At 38.0% G+C, this 19,118-nt stretch overlaps 1 protein-coding gene across 32 annotated transcripts in view; it reads left to right on the forward strand.

The window, feature by feature from the left end:
• The window catches only part of EMSY (EMSY transcriptional repressor, BRCA2 interacting), a 107,630-nt gene extending 93,298 nt beyond the window's left edge, over nt 1–14,332 (forward strand). For 10 of the 32 annotated variants that reach the window (XM_063671232.1, XM_054439848.2, XM_063671254.1 and 7 more), the window contains 6 exons: nt 177–332; nt 1,983–2,024; nt 4,599–4,750; nt 6,645–7,208; nt 8,184–8,684; nt 12,358–14,332. In XM_063671232.1, coding sequence (XP_063527302.1) covers nt 177–332; nt 1,983–2,024; nt 4,599–4,750; nt 6,645–7,208; nt 8,184–8,684; nt 12,358–12,552 — 1,610 coding nt within the window. In that variant the 3' untranslated portion in view covers nt 12,553–14,332. Of the gene's footprint in view, nt 1–176; nt 333–1,982; nt 2,025–4,550; nt 4,751–6,644; nt 7,209–8,183; nt 8,685–9,414; nt 9,488–10,794; nt 11,083–12,357 lie in introns of those variants that run through there. The other 22 variants (XM_063671235.1, XM_063671255.1, XM_063671249.1 and 19 more) reach the window with 6 other exon arrangements.
• Nucleotides 14,333–19,118: the final 4,786 nt, after the last annotated feature.

Consider the following 19,118-nt stretch of genomic DNA (forward strand, 5'->3'; position numbering starts at 1 on the left):
AGTTGTGCACTAAACAGCCATACATAGCAATCTGCTTTTTTCTTTTCAATTCACTGTCTACTTAGTCACTGCCAGTGTGGCACCCCAGAGGTCTGGTTCATTATTCCTGTGGACAACTCTGGTTTTGGTACCTGTTTGTAATAAAAGTTAACTTTTCCCCTGACTTTTTTATGCAGTAAAGGAAAAATTGGAATCTAAACCAAGACAACCCACTATTGACCTGAGTCAAATGGCAGTGCCTATTCAGATGACCCAGGAAAAGAGACATTCTCCTGAGAGTCCATCAATTGCTGTGGTAGAGTCAGAACTAGTAGCTGAATACATCACTACTGGTAGGTGTCCTCTTAAAACGTAGTATTAAGGTAGGAGAACTACCTTCCTGGATTTCATGGGATGATTGTGTGGGGGAGAATATATTCTTTATATTTTTAGCCTTTTTCCTCTTTGTTTTCAGAGTAAATTCACACCATCCTTGGGATTTACCCTGTCTTTAATGACTAGGAAAAAAAATAGGATGTTACGAAGTTTGTAGGTAATATAAAAATACAAGTCAGCCATAAATAACAACTGTGAATATACAGCAACAGTTGTAGGGAGAGGATAAAATATCTTTTGTCTAAGAATGAGTTTTGTTTGTTTTTTGTTTCTTTGTTTGTTTTGAGGCAGGGTCTCACGCCCATCGCTCAGGCTGGAGTGCAGTGGCGCGATCATGACTCACTGCAGCCTCAATTTCCTGGGCTCAGGTGATCCTCCTGCCTCAGCCTCTTGAGTAGCTGGGACTACAGGTGTGTGCCACTATGCCTGGTTAATTTTTTGTATTTTTAGTAGAGATGGGATTTCGCCATGTTGCCCGGGCTGGTCTTGAATTCCTGGGCTCAAGAGATCTGCCCACCTTGGCCTCCCAAAGTGCTAGAATTACAGGCATGAGCCACTGCGCCTGGCCTAGAATAAGTATTTTTATGCATCTAGAGTTTTTAGTTTTGTGGGAATGTGAGTCAAGGGGGAAAGAAGAAATAAAATCCGGTCCTTTTAATATTTTTTAAAAAGTAGAAAACCTTAGCCAGATGCAGTGGCTCACGCCTGTAATCCCAGCATTTTGGGAGGCCGAGGCGGGCAGATTGCTTGAGGTCAGGAGTTTGAGACCAGCCTGACCAACATAGCGAAACCCCGTCTTTACTAAAACTACAAAAATTAGCCGGATGTGGTGGCACTTCCCTGTAGTCCCAGCTACTCGGGAGGCTGAGGCACGAGAATCCCTTGAATCCGGGAGGCGGAGGTTGCAGTGAGCTGAGACTGTGCCACTGCACTCCAGCCTGGGTGTCAGAGGGAGACTCTGTCTCAAAATAAAAACAAAAACAAGCCAAAAAACCCTTAAATCCATGTAAATACTTACAAGTTCTGGTGGAAAGCAGATTAGCTATATGTTTAAAATGTGGTCTGGCAGCAAAACACTGAGATTTTTAGATGGCATATATAGAGAAATAAAACAAGATAGATTATTTATCTCCTATTCTGATTAGGCCACACCTGGAATACTGCTTTCTCTTTTGGACACTTTATTACCTTGAAATTTGAAATAGATCAGAGAGCAGTAATGTGAATAATTAAAGGGTTTAAGAGAGATGACTTATGAGGCAATATGTAGAGGACTCCTTTCTTAAGTTTTCTTTAGCAGTGATTAAATGAGAACATAAACTTACAGATATTTGAAGGACATAAATACCAAAAAGAAAAGGAATTCTTTGGCATCATTTTAGGAGATAATATTATTAAGACTAATGGGTTAAAATTGCCAAAGGGAAAAATCCAGGTAAGATATGGAAAGCCATCTAGAATCTTTCTTTAGAGATATTTAGCAGAAAGCTAATTAAAGCAGAGGCCAGTATTCTGGGGAACGTAAATAACCTCTGGGGGTAGACTAGATTCTTGCATGGTGAACAGATGAAAAGACCTATGATTTCTTCCCTTACTTATCCTTTCAGAACGCACTGATGAGGGGACAGAGGTTGCTTTTCCCCTTCTAGGTAAGTGGTGTGCATCCATTTGTAGTATCACTGAAGGTAAAAGATGATTGTTTTGGGGGGAACCACTTAAATGGATGCGCTCTACTCTCATCTGGTAGAGGAAAGGTAAGCTCCACTTAGTGAAAGGAAGAGAGATTTTTCTTTTGTAGAATAGTGGAATTCTTTCTCAGAAATGAGCATTTTGACAGTGGAAAAAAGAGTTCTTTAATAAAAATGACTGCTTTATGGTGTTTATATGGCCCAGTTAAGGTCACTTCAGCTATTTTCCAAGTGTTTATTCTGTGACCTTCTTCCATAATCTCCACCCATGATATCCACAGCCATATTGAGCATTTTCTTTGACTTAAAAGCCAGCTGCTTGGCCTGCCCTTTGTATCATTCTGCAGTGGGTACTAGTTCTCTCTAACTTTCCTGAACTCTGGAGAATTACCGTGAAGTAATTTATAGTTGAAGGAGAATTATTTTTAAATAGACTTAGTTGATCTTTTTAAAATCCATTTCACTTCTTAATAAAAAAGTGCTTAATGTAATAATTATGAAGATTAATATGGATGGTAGAAGTGTTCCATATAATCTGATAATTTCATCTGAAATGTATTTTTTATTTTCACATGTCATTCATTTCTGATGCTTTCATTTAAAAAGTATTAATTTGCTTAATTTTAATATTATTATAATTTGTTTTTTCTACTCAGTTATATTGTAAATTACTTCAGTCATTGTTTTAGTCTAAACCTTGACTATATTTTTTTCGGTTACGTTGAGCGCATATGGAAGATTTTATTAACTCACATAATTTAACATGTGCATACAAAGCATACTGTGAAATATGGTAAGATACTACAGAACATTTATAAAAGAATACTGGTGATGCTGCCTATAATCTTAAATCACATGTAGATGTATGTATAGCAACAATAGAAACACTGCATTTGTGAATATAGATAGAATGTGTCATAAAAAATAAAGCCTATTTATATTTCACTGGATAGTTTTAAAGTTAGTCCTTATAATACATAAATGGCATTTTTACATTGATTTCCATAGTGATCATCTTACTCTTGAACACCCCACTATGACTTTTCTAAACAGGAAATCAGTGCTATTTGAAATTATAGATTGGGGTATATGAACATTAGAATCATGGATTATTGAGACAGTTTCAATAATCTCAAAAGCCTTAGCTAATTTACAGATATGTTGTATTTTTATCTGTTTCTAATTCAAAGGGTTAGTTTCCCAGTAATCATATGCATTTTTAAAGCTCTGTGGACTGTGTAAAAAGTTGAAGTTGAGGCCGAGTGTGGTGGCTCATGCGTGTAATCCCAGCACTTTGGGAGGCCGAGGTGGGTGGATGACTTGAGGCCAGGATTTCAAGACCAGCTTGGCCATCATGGCAAAACCCTGACTCTACTAAAAAATACAAAAATTAGCCTGGCGTGGTGGTACACACATGTAATCCCAGCTATTCAGGAGGCTGAGGCATGAGAGTAATTTGAACCTGGGAGGCGGAAGTTGCAGTGAACAGAGATTGTGCCATTGCACTCCAGCCTGGGTAACAGAGTAAGACTGAGTCTCAAAAATAAATAAACAAATGAATAAAAAGTTGAAGTTGAAGCTGGTAAAATTTGATAGATTGGTTACTTCATGGGACCTTTGTAGCAATAGAATATGAAGCAGGGATGTTTCCTATACTGCAGTCTTACCCATTTGTGCCAGGTGAGCTAAATTTGAGATGATAGAACAGATTTTTCTATTATTTTGTTAACTCTTTATATTTGTTTAGTACTTTATAGTTTAAGGACAATTTTCCAATCTGTTACTTCATTTGGTCCTCTTCTAGGTAGAAACAGCAAGCTTTTATTATCCCATTAAAATAAAATCAATCAAACAAAACAAAACCTCTTAAGTTTTAGAGGCTAATAGAGGATGAGTGACCTCTTCAAATTCACTTGGCTGTTTGATGGTAGAACAGGACAGGATCCAAGTGTGATTCTTGATTCAGTTTATTTTCTGCATTATCACCCAGACCTTTAGATTTTTAGGAACTGTAAGGTTGTGAGACAGAATCACTTAATACAAAGGAGTGAATGCTACTAATGTTTTTATTGCATGTGGAACTGAGACCAAGAGATTAAAGAATGTGTATTGCCTTACTTTCCTTAAAGATATTATTTTGGGATTACAGAAATTGATTACTGCTTTGTTACCTTAATGGGATGAAAGTCATTGGAGAAAGTGAGTACAGCTCATGGGAGGATGCAACTTTAAGGGGTTTGTTCCTCCTTTGTGATAAGAGTTTTCACAGTGCTTCCATATACATTTCTCATCTCATCCTTATAATAGCTCTGTTATTCCCATTTTGCAGATGAGGAAACAGTCTCAGAGAAGATAAGAGACTTTCTTAGAGTCACACAGCTCATAGATGGGCAGACTGTGGTCTTCTGCCTCCTAGTTCACAATACTACACTTTCTTTCTGTGATACAAGCTCACAGACATTTGTTTAAAATGACTACTGGTTACAGATGCTGTGGTGATTTCTGGAGAAATATCATCACCTCCTCTATTTTCAGTCAGCCATCGCTCCCAGCCCCAACAGCCTTCCCAGCCCCAGCGGACCCTGCTCCAGCATGTGGCTCAGTCACAGACCGCAACACAGACTTCGGTGGTGGTGAAGTCCATCCCAGCATCTTCCCCTGGAGCAATCACCCACATTATGCAGCAGGTTGTATCTCTTCTTTTTCTTCCTATCTTCTGTAACTGCCCATGCTTGAAATAAGATTCAGTGTCATCTTGTATTTTAAGAGGAGAAATAATTGGAATGTAGAGTGTTTGTGTAATTCTTTTCTAAGAAATGAGTAAAGGAAATGAATTAAGATTCTTAACACCAGAAAATAATTCTGAAACAGTATTCTTAAATCTGTGAACTCTCACCATTTCAAAAGGGTGACAATGTCTAGATGAATCTAATGACATCAGAATTGGTCACTGTTTTTGTGTATTTTACCATGGAAGAATGTATCATTGAGGTAAATAAGATTTTCAAATGAAATAACATTTGGCTCGTTTAGCTGTTTGCTGCTGGGTTTGTAGTTTGTTTTTTGTTTTTCTTTTTTTTTTTTTTTTTTTTTGCTTTTATAATGAATCCTCATAGTAACATTATGAATAAGGAGGAAAATAAATATTTGATTTTTTTAACTATACGTGGTCAATTACAGAGGAAGAGATGCAACAGAAAGTTGAGAATATAAATCTAATGTAAAACAGGACATCTGGTATTAAGGGTAATGGGGAAAAGGAAAAATATGTTGATAGGTTGATTTTGTGTCAGATACTGTGCTTTGAGCTTTAAGTAAATTGTTTGTTTCTTACTATGATCTTGCAAGGTGGGTGTGTTATCCCTCTTTTACAAGTGAGGAAACTTTTATGCTCACTTCAGTAAGAAAGTAAGAAACTTGCTCCAGGTGGCAGAGCCAGGATTTAAACCCAAAGTGAACTGCCTCTGTTAAATAGTTATATCACGGATATCAGATTAAAGCATGACTTATCATTAGTAGTCACATAAGTCACCATCACTCACATGATTATGAATCTAACTGTAGGCAAACTACTGGAAGGAAAGGCAACGGAGAATGTTGAATTGAAAGCCTGTATGTGCAAAGTCATTATGATATAGGGGAGAGTCACAATTCAATCTCAAAATTTTATAGTTTGGGATTTAAGTGTAGCATATGATAAGGCAGTAGGGAGGATGGGGATAGGGTGGATCTTGCTATGTCATTGAGAGAAGCCAACTGGCTGGAGGTTTTGTTGGGCGGCAGGTCTCAGCCTGGAGTCCGGCCCTCACCTGGCAGTTCCTGACATTGACCTTTCTCTGGACACCTAGAAAGGTCTGACAGGCTGGCCCTAACCATGTCACTCAAGATGATGCCTCCTCACAACACTTAGCACTGACACTGGGCACTTTGCCTTTCTTCTGACAGGAATGCTCTTGTCCCCTCCTCAGTCTCCTTCCGTTCTGGGAGCCAGGGCTCTGGGATCTGAGCAAAGGGGCGAGGAATGCTAGTTGAGAGGTGCTTCATGCAGACCTTGGTGAAGCCTGAAGAATGATCTTCACCCATGCAGGGGGCTCTCTGTGGGGAATGGGACAGGCACGGGTCTCAGACAATCTCCCTGACCTTCCAGATAGCACTGGACCTACACATAGCCACGGTGGGCTTCTCTGAACCTTGGCTTTTCTCGGGACCGCATGGCTTGGTTACCGCTTTTAGACAGGTTAACATGAATAGGCCGGACGGCTGTTTCCTGAGCCAGGGAGCCTTTCTCTTCCTTTTCCGTGTTAGGTTGTGCTTGCAGGGCCATCTTATTCTTCTAATCTGTAAGTTCTGGACCCTCTAAGACTTTTCTTATAGTAGTAAGTAGACCAGTTTTCAAAGCACTTATGTCTGAGAGTTGAAATTGCAAGTTTCAGTAGAAAGCTCCTTGAGGTTTTTTGGCCTTTCTAGGTTCTTCTGAAAATTTTTGAGTGAATCTCGTTAAGTGTTTTTCAGTTAAGAGGAAAATGTAGCAATGTAGATGTTTTTCTTATTTCATTCTTACTTTGTGCCTTTTTTACTTAGGCATTAAGCAGTCACACTGCTTTTACCAAACACAGCGAGGAACTTGGAACTGAGGAGGGCGAGGTTGAAGAGATGGACACTTTAGACCCTCAGACAGGTCTGTTTTACCGATCTGCCCTGACTCAGTCACAGTCAGCTAAACAGCAGAAACTTAGCCAGCCCCCGCTGGAACAGACTCAGCTGCAAGTGAAAACTCTGCAGTGCTTCCAGACTAAACAGAAGCAGACCATCCACCTGCAGGCAGACCAGCTCCAGCACAAACTCCCACAAATGCCCCAGCTTTCCATCAGGCATCAAAAACTCACCCCTCTCCAGCAAGAACAAGCACAGCCCAAGCCAGATGTACAGCACACACAGCATCCCATGGTGGCCAAAGACAGGCAGCTTCCTACCTTAATGGCACAGCCCCCGCAAACTGTAGTACAGGTGCTTGCAGTGAAAACTACGCAGCAGCTCCCTAAACTGCAGCAGGCTCCGAACCAACCAAAAATCTACGTGCAACCCCAAACCCCCCAGAGCCAAATGTCGCTCCCAGCTTCGTCAGAGAAACAGACGGCAAGCCAGGTAACGGAATATTGATAGCATGCAAAGTTAAACTTCTCTGTTCACGGAAAAAAAAAATGAGAACATCACGACCCTATCATGATATCAGTGCTTTCTCCTGGCAAGAGGAAACCCAAAAGCCTCATTACGCTGGTATTACATTGCCCTATCAGAAGGTTGACATTAGGGAAGAAATGCACGCATTAATATGTAGGAAGAAAAAAAAGCATAGCACTCAGAACTTGATTTTCCAGGCAGTTTTTATTGAAATCACTTCAGCATTGACCAACAGTGCATAGAAGCAATATCCCTAAATTATTTTTATTTTTTGGTATAAAATATTTATTTCCATGCCTGTAAACTCTGATTTCTGTGGTAATAATGCTAAGTAAACTACAGTCTTTTAAGGAACATCATTGAACATCTTTCTTTGTAGTTTATATCGTAGCCATCTAGTTAAATTTATTTTTTAGATTTATCTTCTAGATTACAGAGGAATTACTGGTGGATAATTGAAAGCAAAATTATATTAGCAAAACCAGTGGCTCTGGAGTGATGTATATGTATGTATATATTATAAATACATATATATAGGATATGTTTGTATACATGTATTTTGAAGCAAAAGATTGGAAAAAAATCTTCTTTTTATTTTAAAAAGCAGAAGATTATATGAAATAATTTGAGCCAGGTTGAAGGTGTACTGTTTAGGGCTGTAAATCCCAAAGGAAAACTAGGCTGCTGAGACTATTTTTTCTTTATTGCTATAAACCTTGGCTGGCTGAACAAAGGTTCTTTCAACCCCTCCTCTTTCTCTAGGTTTTGTAAAAGTAACCAGATCCTTCCTATCCAGCCCTCTTTTTAAAACAGCAAGCTTCAAAACTGTCTTCCTAGTATAGCGCACGAGTGTTTCTTTTGCCATATTGTCTGGGGTGTTTGATTAGATTTTCTCAAAGAGATGTAGCTGTAACACACACAACCCCAATTTATTTTCAGGTGGAGCAGCCAATTATAACCCAAGGATCCTCTGTTACAAAGATAACTTTTGAGGGGCGCCAGCCTCCCACAGTTACAAAGATAACTGGTGGCAGTTCTGTGCCTAAGCTGACATCACCAGTTACAAGCATATCTCCCATTCAGGCCTCTGAGAAGACAGCAGTGTCTGACATTTTGAAAATGTCTTTGATGGAAGCTCAGATTGATACAAATGTAGAACATATGATAGTGGATCCCCCAAAGAAGGCTCTTGCCACTAGCATGCTCACTGGTGAAGCAGGAGCATTACCCTCCACCCACATGGTGGTGGCAGGGATGGCGAACTCCACTCCCCAGCAACAGAAATGTAGAGAGTCCTGTTCAAGTCCATCCACTGTTGGCTCTTCCCTAACGACAAGGAAAATTGATCCACCAGCGGTGCCTGCGACAGGCCAGTTCATGCGTATTCAGAATGTAGGCCAAAAGAAAGCTGAAGAGAGTCCAGCAGAAATTATCATCCAGGTAAGAATTGGAAGGAAAATGAGAAATCTTGGGCATCTTGGGGGTTGTGGGTTTGCTTGATATGTTTTTGACTTGTCACAGGAAGAATCAAGCCGAGACAGCAGGAAGACATAGATATTATCTTTGAGATGGTGTTTGACAAATGTGGTTTAACACCTATTACAAAAATACAAATTTATTTATTTTCTGGAAGAGAATCAGAAAACTGATGGGCATTGTCACCCAGCACACTGTAAAGGCAATAAAGAGCCCATGTGTCAGTTTGATTTTGTAAGATACAAGCTATACTTGCCAATGTGTTCACTCATTAGGTCAACCCAGAAGATAGGAAGTTTCTGGGTTCAAAATTTGTATTCCTCAATTTTTGCTCAAAAAATTCTGAAATGTAACTGGATTGCACTTCTATTTCAAGTTTATTTGGGGGACGCCTTTCTTGGAAAAACAGTTCTTGTTCTTGATCCAAATTTATGACTCAGGACAATCAAACCTCAACTGCAATGTCTGGAGAGACATCTTCTAAGGTGATATTTTTAAATAATGTTTATATTTAATTTGGGACTAACCATGAACTTTACTGTTTAATTCAATCATTGTTATTAAAAAATCTTGTTTGGTTACTGTCATGCCTTGGTAAGTACAGGCTAATTAACACAATAGAATTATTCATTGATAATAGATGGTACCTCACATTCCCTTGATTCTAAAAATCATCTCTTGTCATGCATAATAGGTCAAGACTAAAGAATTACTGAGTCCAGGCTACCCCTTAGAAGTTGTATTTTATCTCCCTCTCTCCTTACAAGGTATCAGGTTGTTTTCTTGACATTTGTCATTCTTTGCTAAACAGATATATAGCTTGGAAGGTATCAGAATAGCACATTTTAGTTAATTGAGAATTTGGATTTATTGAAATGTGAGTAGACTAGGATTTACCATCAATTCATTATGGTAAACTTTCTCTTTGCCATGATCCCAAGCTATGGGAGAAGGCAAATTGACAATGTTAAACCAATTAAGGTAAAATTAAGTATAGAGGAAGTGCTTAAAGGCAAGTAGAAATGGCCATTGAATTATTAAAATAATTTGTTTCCCTTTGTAAAAACAAATGTAAATGAAGTAAATATTTCCTGACAAAAGGATTTGTGATTTTTTTGTATTTTCCCCTGAAGAGGTAAGGTGTGGTGGAAAAGGAATGGTTTTCTGGCTTTGCCATTCGTTGTATGATTTTGGGCAAGGCTACTTAACGTCATTTTGCCTTGGATTTCTCATCAGTAAAATGGGAATCAGTAATGTCTACTTTACAGGATTGATACAAGGATTACACAAAATCAAGCACCTAGCACAGTACGTGGCTCATAGTTGTTGTCTAATAGATGGTAACTATTACTGTTTTTACCAAAATTATCATGCCTACTGGGGGCTTAGATTCCTGTACTCACTAAATTAAAAATCATTTTGAACAGCTTATTTGGGAATTATTTTTCTGCACTTTATAAACAGGAGTGAAAATGTAATTTGCTTCATGTATCAAGGATGATAGTTAATGGATAGGTTCTTTACAGAATTCTCAGCCAGCTTTTAGCATGTCCCACGTGCTAGGTGTGCTATGTCAGAGGTAAGGACAGCAGAGTGATTATAACAACCAAACTTTTGGAGTCAGAGATCCCTAGATGTGATTTCTGCCTGTATCCACTATGTAACAGCACTGTGGGTTTGGGCAACTAAACCAACCTATATATCTCTCTTTCCTTACCTATGAAGTGGAAACGTTAACATCTACTTCACAGGGTTGTTTTGAGGATTACGTGAGAAAATGTATATAAAGCACCTAGTCAAGTGTCTGTGTAGAGCAATGCTCAATAAAGGTAGCTCCTATTATTATACTCATCATTAATATATTGTTAGAGCATTTTCAGGTCTTATTAGTTATGTTTAGCTTTGACCTGAAGTATTGATTTGCTGAGTCTGTAAAGTGCTTTGATTCTAGAAGAATACGCTATAAAAATTCAACATGTTTGATATTAAATGCTTTGAATGAAAAGCATTGCTCTTTGTGGACAGTCTGTATTTTATTCATTGGTTGATTCGTTCATTCATTCATTTATTCCAGATGTATGTTTAACTACTGTGTTCCAGGCACAGTGCTAAGTGCTGAGAATAGGGAAGTAAACAAGATGTATCTTCTATTATAAAAAAGTCTATATATGTGGAATTCATAGACTTTTAGAACTGCAACGATCTTCACAGCGTATCCTCCAACTATCTTATTTTACACAAGATTAATGTGGGGCTCAAAGAAGTAGAGTGACTTACTCAGAGGCCCACAGCAAGCCAGAGACAGAGCTGAACTAAAATCCAGGCCTCCTGACCTTGTCTAATAGTCTTAGACAATTATCAGGTATGTGGAAAAAAGGAGCAGAAACAAACAAACAGGACTTCGTGACTCCAGAATCAATGCGTAGGCATCTTGCATTATTTTCTTGATAGTGTAATTTATATTTTCCCCAGTAAAGGGTTATTTTGGTCAGGTATATTTGCAAAGTGCTGATATTCAACTTTGCTCTGGGGTTTTTAATGTTAAAAATGTGTATTTATTCATCAAGTGTTTATTGAGCCTCTGCTGTGTGCCAGGCCTTGTTCAAAGCTCTGGGCATCTAGCAATGAGTAAGATAGTCAAGATCTGTGCTCTGTCCACGTTCTCTTGGAGCTTACATTTTAAGAGTAAGAAACAATTTAACAGATGATAAATGCAATGAACAAAAGTGTAACAGAATGTAATAGAGATGGGGGTGGGATGAACCCACTACTTTTGGGTTGGTGGTCATGGAGGGAAAGCTTTTCCAAGCATTTGAACCAAGTTGCAGATGACAGGACAGAGCCAACCATGCCATGATTTGGAGGAAGAATATTCCAGGAAGAGGAAGGACTAGTACAAAAGCACTAAGGTAGAAGTGAGTTTGGCATGAGGCTGGTAGCCATGGTAGGGTGTTTGGTTGTATAGTGAGTACAACAGGAAACAATTTTAGAGTTTTAAACAAGAGTATGACATGAACTGATAAACCTTTTGAAAGGATGTCTAACAAAGAGGAAAAAGAATCTGACAAGGCAGCATACCTATGATATTTACTTACACAGAGGTCTACAGCAAGTGTTCTTCTACTGGTACTCGTCTTCCAGATAATAAAGGGCAAAATTAGGCTACATTTACATTTACGTTTGCTTAATAACCAAATGAAAGCTTCATTCAAAGTTCTTCTCTTGAATTAGGCAATAGATTTGAGCCTCCTTTGTTAGAAGAGGCACCATAAAGGAGTGGAAAGATTGCTTTCAGTTGTACAAGACTTGGATTTGAATCTTGGCATTAACCCTGACCAACTGTGTGACTTTGGTTAAGTCATCTACCCTCTCAGTTTCCTCATTTGTAAATGGGAATAATAATTTTCTTATAGTGTTGTCACAGGGATTTAGCAGAATATGATGGGATTTAGTAGAATATGATGGGATTTAGTAGAATATGATGTGTGAAAGCACCTTGCACAGTGCCTGGCATGTAGTAGTTGTCCAGTTGTCCAAAAAATGTCAGTTTTCTTTTTTTTTTTTCCTTGGTATTGTTGGGGAAGTTATTCTGCTACCTTTTCTTACCATAAAGATTCTCCTGTGTCTTCTCTTCCAGGCTATTCCTCAGTATGCTATTCCTTGTCACTCCAGCTCCAATGTGGTGGTGGAGCCCAGTGGGCTTCTTGAGCTAAACAACTTCACTAGTCAACAGCTGGACGATGAGGAGACAGCAATGGAGCAGGACATAGACAGTAGCACGGAGGATGGAACTGAACCCAGCCCTTCTCAGAGCTCTGCTGAACGGTCCTAGTGTTTGGACACAATAGTGCACTTTAAAACCTACTTGGTTACCAAGTGTCCAGGGAAACCCTTGTATTTTGATGACTAAAAAGAGCACTTTGCCCGTACTTAGGCTGTGGACCCTAAAACAGCAGTGTTTCAACAAGATATTGCTGCAGGAGCAGCTTTTTAAAACAAGATAAAACTCACAGGGGAATGTACTTTTTTAAAAAAAAATGAAAAAGAAAAAAAAAGCTGCACATTTACAGTGACTTAAGACCTGGTCTTCTTTCTCTGTTGGATCATGGCCGGTGAAAAAGTTTTGTCTTGCAGTGGAAAGAGACTTCCTGTGAATGTTTCTCACCTGGTTTCTACTGAGCAAAATACCATCTAAAAGGAGAATGTGAATAGTTGTATTTTGAAATGATGTGTCAGGAAAAGTTTTTTAAAAACTTGTATGTTTTTGCAAATCCCTGGAAGTGTTGAATTGGTTAAAATTTTACATTTGCTCAGTTCATAATTAGTTTATAAACACCTAGAATAATACTGGCATTAAAGAATCCTTGTTGGATGGTAGAAATCAGATCCCTAACCAGTGGGAAGTACTTTTTGGGTGGCTTGTGCATTCTTATCAGTTGTGTGCTAATTTATTGTATTGTTCCTTTGTGCTCTAAGCAGCACACTTGCCTTCTATTTATTTAAGTGTAAACATTTCAAAGCAGGCCGTACTCCTTCTGACAAATTTCTTGTAAACCAGGATTGCCTACGCTTTCCACTTTCGTCGTCTCCCCACTTTCCCTCTTCCTTTAAGAAAACTTACTAAAAATGTTTCATTGCGAAGCAGAGGAAAAGAAACATTTTCAGACCTAAAGGAAATGTTCGGTCATGTTAAGAAAACAAATTATTCATTCATATGATGCTTTCTTATCGTTGAAATTGCACATTCACATTGGACTGAGACTTTGAAAATAACTTTTACATACTTTTGTTTAAGCCCCTTTGAAATGTATAAAAAATTCATTTACAGTTCTAAATGTAATGTTTTTAAGCCTTCTATCTTTTTAGGACACAGTTTGTTTAAGCAATATGTTTTGGTCTTGTGATCACTGTCTGTCACAAGTAGAGTGAAAGGGGTAAGGGGGTGGGAGGGTAAGAGTTTTGACAAGTTGTGGCAAAGGAAACTATACTTTTCATTTTTAAAAATGTAAATAGAAAAGTTTTTAACGGTTTTATATAGATTTCACTATAAATAAGCATTTTAAGACTGACAAATGTTGAACTGTACATACATTTATCAGCATAACTGCCCAGTTTTTTGGTGCTGAAGTACTGTAAGTAGAATTCATCAACAGTCTCCTAATTTTTGCATCTACATCTGGGGGGAAAAAAAGCTGTGATACTATAGTTAATAAATTCCCACTAGAGTGACACTGAAGATTTAAACACAAGCATTCATAAGATGCACTGGTCTCTGGTGGTTGTCACTAGTTCTGCTAGGTGATAATGATTTACCCATAGATGGAGCTGTTGGATATTATTTTATTGTACAAATTCATGTTTAAAAAACTTTGTGACTGTTTCTAGTTAAGTAATTTTTTAACCTTTCTTGGGTCATAGACTTCTTTGGTAAACTATGAACTCTCACCAAAAAGATACACATGCAACATGTTAAATACATGTTAGACTTTGCATACAATTTTAGGGGCTCATGGGCCTCTAAGCCTATCCATGTATTCCAGGTTAAGCCCTCTGTTATGGTCAATCCATTACTTACAGATTAAGTTTTTATAAAATAAAGTATCTTTTAAATACTCATGGATCAAGTAACAAGAGCAAACTTGAATAAAGTTATGTTCTACATATTTTGGCAGCATAGCATACCTGTGTCCCTTGAGAATTTAGCCTTCATATGTTTCTGCAATTGGAATGGCAAAGAAAAGTGCCATCATCTACATTTTTTAAAAAAATTACAGATATTAAGAAATTATCAAGTGAAATTTAAAATTTTTCTTTTAAAGGTGCTAATTCCAAATAGAGTATGCATTCATTTATTTATTCAACAAATATTAATTGAGCATCTTCTGTATGACAGGTAGTATTCCGTGCACTGGGGATACCATAGTGAACAAACAGGAAATCCTATCCTTATGAAGTTTATAAACAGGGCTTCCTGCTCATGAAATGGATACAAGGAATGAAGATAGGCGAAAATAAGAACAATACTTAGGTTTTTTTATTAAGTGGATAGATGATGATGCCATATATGGATTTTCAGACATCCCTTTACTGAAAGTTGTAGCATTATATCTATTAGTATTCCACATTTAAGTACATAATTTAAAAGTAATTTAAAATCATCTCTTTGAAGGATATTAACAGATCACAATGCAAATGCTACAGAATTTTTAGAATCCTAACAACTATTAGGCAGTGATAAGAAAAATCCATTTGGTTTAAAGTAAACTTTAATAAGTGCCTAGTATTGCAGATGCAGTTTATGGTGAACTTAGAGGATTAAAAACCAAAGGGGGCTTCATTGAGATAGTCACATGCCATAAACTCTCCCATTTAAAGTATACTGTTTAATGGTTTTAATATATTCACAGAGTTGGGCAAGCCATTACCACAATCAATTTGAGAACATTTTCATTAATCACAAAAGAAATCCTGAACTGAAACCACCACCACCATCACTCCAGCCCTGGGTGGCCACTCGTCTACTTTCTGCCTCTTATGGATGTGCCATAAGAAATGTGGACATTTCATATAAATGAGATTATATAATATGTGGTCTTTTGTGACTTCTTTCACTTAGCATATTTTCAAGGTTCATCCATGTTGTAGAATGTGTCAGTACTACATTTCTTTTTATGGCCATTCCATTGTGTGAAATATATCACATTTTGTTTACCCATTTATCAGTTGATGGATATTTGCATTGTTTACACTTTTGGGCTATTATGAATGATGCTGCTATGAACATTTGTGTACAAGTTTTACATATTTTCAGTTCTTATGGGTATATACCTAGGAGTGAAATTGCTGGGTCATACAGTGACTGTTTAACCTTCTGAGCAAGTGCCAGACTCTTTTCCACAGGGACTGCATATCAGCAGTCTATAAGAGTTTCAGTTTCTCCACATCCTTGCCAACACTTGCTGCTGTTTGTCTTTTTGATTCTAGTCATCCTCATGTATGAATTGTAAAGTGCTACCCCATTGTGGTTCTAATTTCCATTCCTCTGATGGCTAATGATGAGCATCTTTTCATGTGCATATTGGCCATTCATGTATCTTTGGAGAAATACCTATTCAGCTTCCTTGCCCATTTTCCAATTATTTTCTTTTTCTCTCATTTTAAATTGAGAATTTTTGAAGTACAGGAAATACTACTAGTCTTAGGAGAAAAGTAATGTTTATCACCCTTAAAATCCTAGGTTAGGTTCTAGTTCTGCTTCTCTAATATAACAAATTGCTTAGCAGTATTAAAACAGTATAGCTTCATAATTGAAAATTTGCTTTTAATTACATTTCTTGTGAGGTTCTCGCAGTAGCCTGCTAAGGTAGGAGACTTAGTACAAAGGAAATAGTAGTCAGGCGGTCTGGATTTGACCCTTAGACTCTTCTGTGTATTGATCACGTGAATTTTAGCAAGTCACATTTCCTCTCCGAGTCAGTTTCTCCATAATAACAGTGAGTATTTCTAACCCCATGGGATTATTATGAAGACAAGATGAAACAGTACATGTAAAAATGCCAGTGAGAGTCAGGTGCTCAGTATTTTTTGAGTCCAGTAATTACACCACTCCTACTTTATAAATAGAAAACTGAGGGTTCAAAGAAGTTAAATGATGTACTAAAACTCAGATTAAATGCTAATGACATCATGCTGAGCCACGAATTACTACCTTCTCTAGAAGGAAGCGTTTTTGTTACCAAACAGGACTGGCCCTTGGAAGGATGGAGGAACTCGGTGTTGGGCTATTAACATGTCTTCTAATCAGCCTTGGGTGCCTTTACACAGAGGCGCTCGATTCAGGCTTTTTTTTTTTTTTTTTAGTTTAATTATGTGTCATAAATCCCATATAAGAGGAAGTGGAGTGAAAAAAAGCACTGTATAAGCAAGACCTTTCCCAGAAAGGATATTGAAAACAAAGTCTGCTGCCTCTGCTTGCAGGTTCATAAGCTTTAAGTAAGCAAGACTTGATGACCTATATATTGAAAAAGAAGAAACACAGGATCAGATTTGTAATTGTGAAAAGTCTTGCTCTGCCTTCTTCCCTCTTCCATGCTCACACATACTCTACACACTATAACTGAAAACATATACTTGCTTTTTTTTTTTTTTTTAAAACCAGACAAGCCCTGTGAGCTTGGACCAGCTCTAAAACGCATAAAACAGCAGAGGACAGAATGAAATAGTACTATTTTATCTGATTACTTAAAACTGATAGATAGGCAATCTCTTCTCTCCAAGTGGTTCTGTCTGGTGTCCTGACTTTTCTTTCTCTGTCTTGCAACAGGTAGTTAATGGGCTCTTTCTGTGTGCAGACATTGAGGATACAGTTGTCAGCTAGGTGGGAAAAGCCTCTATTGTCAATGGAACATCCAGCCTAGTGAAGGAGACATGTTAATGAAGAATTAAAACTAGATGGATTAAATGTTAAGAGATATGATGGAGAAATGCATAGTGTCATGATAGCATATAAATGGGGAGGTTAGGGGGAGTTTCCCTCAGGAAGGAATGCTGGAGCTGTGATCAGAAGGAACCAGAGGAATTAGGATATAACTAGGCAAAGAGGAGGGAGATAAGCTGTGAAGAGATAGGACAGCAGATGCAGAAGCCCTGTGGTGCGAGAGGCATGGTGGGAGGGAAACTTCGAGCAGGCCACTGTGGCTGCAGCATGAGCAGCAAGGGCAGCATGGTGAAGCAGACGGTGATAAACAAACTATATGAATCTTGCAGGTTGTGTTAAAGGCGTGTTTGTCTTTATTCTACGAAAAATGGGAAGTCATCAAGAAGTTTAAGTCACGAGCTGGCAAAATGAATTAATACATTTACAAAATATTTGGAGTCTTGCTTGATTAGAACAGAAAAATATATTTGACATTTCTTTTTTGGTAACAGTGTTATCTCCTTATGTCATTTTCTCAAACATCTTCAATGGTTCCCTAATACAATGGTATGAATCTAGCATTTAAGGCTCTTAAAGCATCATTTTCTAGAATCATATTCCCATTTTACTACCCTGACCTGCTGCCTACCTCCCCCACCACATACACACTATGCTCTGCATTTGAAAGTCTCACCCATTTGTCAAAGTCCAGCTTGAATTCCACCTCCTTCATTTAGACCGCCCAGATCTCTTCAATGAGAACTCAACCCACCCCACTGCTGGGTTCCTCTAGCATTTGGGGAGAAACACATGCTTACTTAGCACTTAACCATTGGTTACCTGCTGTGAATTATTTGCAGTGCATAATGATCCTCTTTTGGTGTAAGAATTCACACTTTATTTTTTGAAGTTATCAAGTTCCTTGTATGATACCCGATGGGAATTCCAAGAGTCCACCATCACTCAGTGGGTGGGTTTCTTTGTAGTCCCACACAATGTGCCTCTCAGAGTCCTTGAGATGCATTATTTTAGGGAGTCATTCTAAAAAAGTTTTTTTCATCCTAAAATCATAGACACTGAGCTTTCTTAGTTCTTTTTCTCTTGTGCTGTTGAATTAAATCTCAGGCTTAATGTTCAAGTTAGAAAAGGGTTTAGTGAAATCATAAATAATCTTGATAAGATTCACTCTCTCATTCAACCCAATACTGTTCCTATTTGGTCCTCCACAGGATCAACTGCTATTTTCTTGCATGGTGGTATTCACCAGGGTTTGTACTCAACCCACATCCCTTCTCACTAAGCACAGTCTTCCTGGGACTTTTATCTATGCTATAGATTCAACTTCCACCTAGGTATGGGTTAATTAAGTCATTGAATATTTATTGAGTGCAGGTGTCTCAGGCAGTGTTCTAGCCACTAGGGATATAGCAGTGAACAAAATACTATACAAGTACCTGCCCTATGTAGCTTACATTCTAAACAGGCGATAAGTATAAGTTAAAAATGCATAGTATCTTAGTGATAATAGAACAAGTAGGGAAGAAGAACATGAAATTCCAAGATGCGTGTATAGAACAAGTAGGGAAGAAGAATATGAAATTCCAAGATGCGTGTGAAAATTTAGATAGGTTAGACAGGGAAGGCCTTACTGAGAAGGCAACAACAACAACAAAAAAATGGAATTGAGAGAGCTAGCTGGGCTCATGTCTGTGGAAAGTGTTTCAGGTGACAGAACAAGGGCAAAGGCCCCAAGAAATGTGCCTCGCATGTTCAAAGACAGGAGAATGAAACAGGATTAGAGTGAATGGGGAGGAAGGGAGTAGTAGGACAGAAGGTGAAAACCGGAAGCATTTCTAGTTTTCTGAGAGTCGTCATAAAAGGGTGTTGAATTTTGTCAAATGCTTTTTTGTTTTTTTGCATCAGTTGAAACTGTGGATTTTTTTCTTTGTTTTATTTTTATTTATTTATTTGAGACAGAGTCT

Source organism: Pongo pygmaeus, chromosome 9, assembly GCF_028885625.2.
Source record: "Pongo pygmaeus isolate AG05252 chromosome 9, NHGRI_mPonPyg2-v2.0_pri, whole genome shotgun sequence".
NCBI classification, from domain to species: Eukaryota; Metazoa; Chordata; class Mammalia; order Primates; family Hominidae; genus Pongo; species Pongo pygmaeus.